This window comes from Apium graveolens, unplaced genomic scaffold (assembly GCF_009905375.1).
Source record: "Apium graveolens cultivar Ventura unplaced genomic scaffold, ASM990537v1 ctg3762, whole genome shotgun sequence".
Classification (NCBI taxonomy): Eukaryota; Viridiplantae; Streptophyta; class Magnoliopsida; order Apiales; family Apiaceae; genus Apium; species Apium graveolens.
Genome location: NW_027418251.1, coordinates 107,434 through 115,060, shown reverse-complemented (window position 1 = coordinate 115,060; position 7,627 = coordinate 107,434). Strand labels below are relative to the sequence as shown.

At 36.9% G+C, this 7,627-nt stretch overlaps 1 protein-coding gene across 1 annotated transcript; it reads left to right on the top strand.

Annotated features, from left to right (window-relative positions):
- Positions 1-6,734: 6,734 nt before the first annotated feature.
- LOC141701351 (uncharacterized) lies at positions 6,735-7,280 on the top strand. Its single transcript, XM_074505026.1, has one exon. The coding sequence runs from the start codon at positions 6,735-6,737 to the stop codon at positions 7,278-7,280; it is 546 nt and encodes a 181-aa protein (XP_074361127.1).
- The last annotated feature ends 347 nt before the right edge of the window (positions 7,281-7,627 follow it).

The following is a 7,627-nucleotide window of genomic DNA, read 5'->3' as shown; positions in this document are numbered from 1 at the left end:
ACTCAATTGCTTGACAGTCATATGTCCAACATTTGCCTTTTTCTCCTTCTTCACTTGACTGGATTCTCCTGGAACAAAATTCTTGGAAACTGATCAATATTTCTCATTTAACTTGACAACTTTGGCTTTACTGACAGGCTTGCTCACAGTCGACGGATGACGATTTATATCACTCGACGAATAACCTTTTTTTTATCCGATGGATGACCCTCATCATCCATCGAGTCTACATCTGTTAGCAATCCTTCCACCAAATTGGATTCCAGCTTCTCCTTGTTCTTCTTCCAGGCTGCATCACAAAAGGACTCCATCCCTTGAACTTTGGTGATTTGAGCATGAACATCTCTAGATATTTTCCATGCCTTAATCACCTCTTGTTCTCGTTCAAGCTAGTTCTTCAAGATCTCTTCTTTCTTCAAGGACTCAGTTAATTCATCCTTAGTAATTTTACAATCAATTCTTAATTTTTCAAATTCAATGAACTGAGACTCTAGCACATTATTCCTCTCACTTAAAACAAATTGTTTTCTTTGATTTTAGCATTTTCCTTAGTAAGAGACTTAAGTGTAACACGCAAATGATATAATTCCGTAGACATGTCATATATTGCATCATTACACTCAGCTTTAGATAAATGTGCAAGGTTAATAGTGATTACCTGATTGCTTGAAGAACTTGTCTCTGTTTCATCAGACTTGGCCATTAGGGCTAGATTGACATAGCTGACATCCTCATCCTCGTCCAGACCATCTGCTGCCCAGTCATTCTCCTGTGTAATGAAAGCCCTTTCCTTTTATTTAAGCAACTCAAAGTATTTATGTTTATAATCCACAGGCTCAAACTTCTTTTTGTTGGAATCTGACTTTCTACACTCACTAGCAAAGTGCCCTGCCAAGCCACATTTGAAACACTTGAATTGTGATTTATCCACCATGTTTCTATTTGGCTTAGCTGCTCCAAAGTTCTTCTTGAACTTGAGCTTGGCAAATATTCTGGAAAGAAATTCTAGATGTTCATCAATATCTTCCATGTCATCTTGGCTCAAAGAATCTTCATTTTCTGTTATCAACCCCTTGCCCTTATTTTCACAGACCTTTGAAGTTGATTAAACAGCTTCCATCTCCATCTCTTTCTCTTTCTCTAACTCAGCAAGTAGTGCAATGGACCCTCCTTTCTTCTTTCCTCTCTCCATCCTCTCATCTTGCTCTATTTCAAGCTCATAAGTCTTCAGGATGCCATACAGTCTCTCCAAAGTGAACTCCTTATAATCTTGAGAGTTTCTCAATGAGACTGTCATTGGTTTCCATTCCTTTGGAAGAGATCTAAGGAACTTCAGATTGGAGTCTTTTGTCTGATAGACCCTTCCATGTAACTTCAGAGCATTTAGTAGTTTTTGAAACCTACTAAAAATGTTAGTGAGAGACTCACTTTCTTCATTATGAAAATGCTCATATTATTGAATCAGTAGCTGCATCTTGTTTTCTCTAACTTGCTCAGTGCCATCACATATAATCTGTATAGTATCCCAAACATCCTTGGCAATTTTGCAGTTGATAATGTTGTCAAACATGTCACCATCAACTCCATTGAATAGGATATTCATGGACTTCTTATCTTTCCTGACTTGTTCAATATCAGGATTAGACCATTCATGCCTTGGCTTGGGGACAGATGGCTCATTTCCAGTTGCAGCTCTCGTTGGAACATGAGGGCCTCTTTCTATGCAATCTACATAGGCCTCATCTTGAGAAAGTAAATGAAGATGCATCTTTACCTTCCAATGATGGTAATTATCTTTGTCCAGAAAAGGAATCTTGACTCCAACATCCTTCTTGTTCATCTTACTGTTTTGTTGTGATCTTTAAACTCTCTGTTTGTTAAGAGCTTGCTCTGATACCAATTGTTAGTCCATAACAATGCAACAAGAATTACAGAAGGGGGTTGAATGGTATTCTTGAAACTTTTTCACAAAGATATAAAATGTTCTGTCTTAATAATATAACTATGTGAATTGATTTGCAAACTGCAGAATAATAACTTCGAATGAATCAATACACAAGTAATTAAAAACATAAGTCTTTAAAAACTTTCTGATGGATTTGAATGAATCCACCAGAGATATATATTATATCAAGAGAACTCTGTGTAGCAATTAGCTCACAGCTGCTTACAAATTTTAGCAACTGAGAATGCAGAGAAATGCTAAGAATACAGCTTACAAATGTTTCTCTCTTGGTTTCTTAGTTAGTTGTTCTATTTGCTACTTCTTGGTCTATATATCACCAAGATTACAAAGTAATAGGACAAGATAATAAAACAAAACCTATCAAGTCTAATACTATGCTGCTTCATTACTCTATTCCAGCATCTTTGAATATCTTCATAATAGCATGGAAATGGCAATACTTTTTTATTCTCTAAAACCCAGTTGAATAGGTTTCCACATTCCATTTGCATACACTCGACGCATGTGACTGTGTTGTCACTGTCAACAGATGTTTGAATTCTTTATCCGTCGGGTTCATGATCATTCGTCGGGTTGCCTAGTTGATCATCCGTCGAGTGGCATTGTTGTTTATCCGTTGGGTAGCAATCTGGAACTTGACTTCATTTCATTTATGCAGAATTTCAAGAAATCATCTATGTACAATTAATCAACCTATTCTGCATATCAAGTTAAAGTCAACATGACTTGAGTACTACTTACAGAATCTAAACAATGTGTATGCAGAAATGTGCTAAAGACTTATTGTTACACAAGCTACTCACTCGATGGATAATAAATCATCATCCGTCGAGACTATATTGAGTCATTCGTCGGGACTACAATCCTTCCGTCGAGTGCTACATTTTTGACTTAGTAAAATCTACTGAGGTGTTTTGTTAATGAAATCATCAAGTTCACAACATATTCACAACAAGTGCTGGTGAGTATTCTTACGTGCCACAATTTCCAGAGGAAGCAGCTTTCATTCAGGGAAGATAATCTTGGCCTGTTCAGAATAATTCCTACTATAATCCAAATCAGAGGCCCAACAACAACCTTTCGTATAGTAGTAATCATGATGCTAATCAATCATATGTAGTTCCCAGGAAAAATTAACCTCTTGGTTTTCAACCACGCCAGCAGTATCAGGGACAATAACAAGATCAACTTTCCCCAAAGGAAAAGAAAGAACCTGCTGAGTGGGAAATTACATTCAATAAAATGATACAAGGAACTACTGGAGCCTTTGCCAACATAGAGACCAAATTTGAAAAGGTTGAGCCAAGGCTTGGCAAAATGACGTCATCTCAAAAGATGTTGGAAACTCAAATGGGCCAAATTGCTAATAAGGTTGGTGTCCGTGAGCAAGGATCACTTCCTTCTCAACCAGACCCAAACGGAAAGGAGCACTGCAAGGTTATCACTCTAAGTAATGGAAGAGAAATTTCAGAAATTGAGGCTATAAGATCCAAAGAAAAAGTCATTGCAAAAGAAGATGAAATTGTTGAGGCTGAAGTAGAAATTTCTAAAAAGATAGGTGATGAGAAAAAAGAAGAAGTTGTACCGAAAGCACCAGTCAAACCATATATGCCCCCAATTCCTTTCCCACAAAGATTGCATAACAGGAAATTGGAGAAACAGTATGAGAAATTCTTATAAATCTTTCGGCAGTTGCATATAAATATACATTTTGCTGATGTTTTAGCCCAAATGCCACTATATGCCAAATTTCTGAAGGAGATGTTGTCTAGAAAGCGAAAACTTGAGGATATGGAAACTATTATTCTAAATACGAAGTGTAGTGCAGTCATATGAATATCAATTTCACAGAATTGGAAAAATGGAGAACATTAAGGCCCTGTGTGATTTAGGGTACTAGTGTGAGTTTAATTTCACACTCTATTTGCTGAAGACTTAGTCTTGGAGAGCTCGAGAAGACAAGAATCTCACTTCAACTAGTAGATCGTACTAGCAAGTATCCTTTGGTAATCATCGAGGATGTACTTGTCAAAGTGGGTAAATTATTTATCCCTTGTGATTTTGTGGTGTTGGAAATGGATGAAGATGTTGAGATGCCCATTATCTTGGGAAGGCCATTCTTGGCTACTGCTGGAATAACAATTGATGTCAAGGCTGAGAAATTGACATTGAATGTTGGTGATGAAAAGGTTGGGTTTAATCTCAACAAAGCTATGAAGATGCCTTCATTTGATGCTACATGTTTCACCATTGACATAGTGGAGGAGATCTTAAAGCATGAAGACATAGACTCATGAAGACATAGACTTTTTGGAAGAGGAACAAACCTTCAATGACAAAGAAGATAAAGACTCGCTTGCAATTGTTGTGCAAGATACAGGTACGCCAAAAATTGAGATGTCACTTTGAATTTTAAAGGCACCTCATGTAGAACTTAAACCTCTTCCGTCTAACCTTAGGTACGCTTTTCTTGGTGATAATGATACGTATCATGTGATAGTGTCTTCTTTTCTTAATGATGATGAACTTGAGAAATCGTTACATGTACTTCAAACATTTAAATCATCAATTGGTTGGACAATAAAAGATCTTAAGGGAATTAACCCATCTCTTTGCATGTATAGAATTTATTAGAAGATAATCATAAACCTGTGATTGAGGGACAAAGGAGATTAAATTCTAATTTGCAAGATGTGGTTATGATGGAGATAACTAAGTTGTTAGATGCTGGCATTATATATTTTGTTCCGCATAGTAAATGAGTTAGTCTAATACATGTTGTGCCTAAGAAGGGTGGGATCACTGTCATGTATAATGAAAAGAATGAATTAATCCACACTAGGACAGTAACAGGTTGGATTGTATTGATTATAGGAAGTTAAATAACGCTACTCGCAAAGATCACTTTCCCCTCCCATTTATTGATCAAATGCTTGAAAGACTTGCGGGTAATGAATATTATAATTTTCTAGATGGATTCTCGGGATATTTTCAGATTCATATTGCTCCCAAGGATCAAGAAAAGACAACCTTTACTTGTCCTTATGGTACTTTTGCATATCGTAGACTACCATTTGGTTTGTGTAATGGCCCATCTACTTTCCAACGACTTATGACTTCTATATTCTCGAATTTTATAGGAAAAACCATGGAAGTCTTCATGGATGACTTCACTGTATATGGTTCTTCCTTTGATACTTGTTTAACCAATTTGTCTCAAGTGTTGCAGAGATGTGAAGAGACTAACCTTTTCCTTAATTGGGAAAAGTACCATTTTATGGTAAAGGATGGTACTGTACTTGGGCACATAATTTTGAGTAAAGGCATTGAGGTTGACAGGGAAAAATTGAAGTGATTGAGGAGTTGCCACCGCTTTCCTCTGTGAAGGGAATTAGAAGTTTTCTCGGACACGCCGGTTTTTACCCTTGTTTTATTAAGGATTTCTCAAAACTTTCTCGACCTCTTTGTAACTTACTTGAAAAAGATAGTGTATTTGATTTTGATGAGAGTTTTCTTCTATCTTTTAACAGGTTGAAGAAGGAACTTAATTCTGCACCTATCATGTCAGCCCCTGATTGGAGCTTGCCGTTTGCGCTTATGTGTGATGCTAGTGATTATGCTTTTGGCGCTGTTTTGGGACAGAAGAAGGAAAAGTGCATGCACATGACACATTATGCAAGCAAGACACTTGATGATGCACAAATCAATTATGCCACCACGGAGAAAGAGTTACTTGTTATGGTATTTGCTTTTAACAAATTCAGATCTTATCTTGTGGGGTCTAGAGTGATTGTTTATACGGATCATGCTGTGATTCGTTACTTGATGTCAAAGAAGGATGTCAAGCCTTGTCTCATCCGGTGGATACTCTTACTTCAGGAGTTTGCCCTTGAAATCCGAGATAAAAAGGGTTCGGAAAATTTGGTTACTGATAATTTATTGAGACTAAACCCGGGGGATGGATTGGTAGGAACTGATATGCCTATCAATGATACATTCCCGGAAGAAACACTTTTAGTTGTGTCTTTATCTCCACCTTGGTACGCGGACTTTATGAATTATATTATGGGAGGTATTGTGCCAAGTGATTTCACTTATCAGCAAAAGAAGAAGTTTTTGTTCGATGCAAAACACTAATTCTGGGCAGAACCATTTCTCTATAAAGAATGTGTCGATGGAATTATGAGAAGATGTGTACCACATGAGGAAATTCCTGGCATCTTGAATCATTGTCATTCTCTAAAGTGTGGTGGTCACAATTGTAGCACAAAAATGGTGGCAAAAATTTGGCAATCTGGATTTTATTGGCCTTCAATGTATGAAGATGCAAGGAACTTTATCGCAACTTGTGATAGAAGTCAAAGGACGCGAAATAGAAGTCAGAGAACTTTATCGCAACTTGCAACCTATTCTTGAGGTTGAAGTCTTTGATGTTTGGGGGATGGACTTTATGGGTCCATTTTTAGAGTCTTACAAGAATAAATATATTTTGCTTGCAGTGGACTATGTCTGTAAATGGGTGGAGGCTATTTCTAGTCCAACCAATGATGCTGGAGTGGTGAAGAGGTTTCTACAAAAACATGTCTTTACAAGATTTGGAGTTCCAAGGGCTATTATCAATGACAGAGGTTCTCATTTTTGCAATAAACTAATTGAGTATATTTTGAAGAAGTATGGGGTGACTCAAAAAATTGCTACACCTTATCATCCTCAAACTAATGGGCAAGTGGAAATTTCAAATCGTTAGCTTAAACAAATTCTTGAAAAAATGGTAGCTAACTCGATAAAGGATTGGTCAAAGAAGCTTGATGATGCTTTATGGGCTTATAGGATAGCATTCAAAATGCCTATTGGCATGTCTCCTTATAGGTTGGTATTTGGGAAAGCATGTTGTGTGGAGCATAAGGCATATTGGGCCACAAGATTGTTAAAAATGGAATTGAATGACGCGGGACTAAACTGGTTGATGCAACTTGGTGAACTTAATGAGCTGAGACTCAAGTCTTATGAAAATGCTACAATTTATAAAGAAAAGACAAAGCGGTGGAATGAAAAATACATTGTACCAAAGGAGTTTGGAGTTGGGAAACAAGTTCTCTTATTTAACTCAAGATTGAAACTTTTTCCCGGAAAGTGGAAATCAAGATGGTCGGGTCCGTTTAAAGTTGTTAAAGTGTATCTCTACGGTGTTATGAATATCACTCGTGAAGGTTCTAATGTTTTTAAAGTGAATGGACAAAGATTGAAGCATTATTTCGTTGGTGATGACATTCCACGAGGTATCTCTTGGATTCTTGCAAATCCTCAAATCTAAATCACCATAAAAGGCATCGAGCTAATGACATAAAACAAGGCTACTTGGGAGGTAACCCAAAAACAAAACAAAAAAATACTTGTATAATTATTTGTATGCCTAATTCTAAATACATGTAAAATACTTGTATAATTATTTGTATGCCCAAAGCATGAACCAATATCTCAAACTCATGAACCTGTTCAGTCATGGATTTCCCATCCACCAATTTGAAATCAAGAAACCTATCCACAGAATACTTCTCAAGACCTTAAGAATCAGTATTATGGGTTTGGTCCAGCCTATCCCATAAGACTTTAGCAGTATAGGCATCTGATGAATAAACATCGAACAAGGTGTTCTCCAAG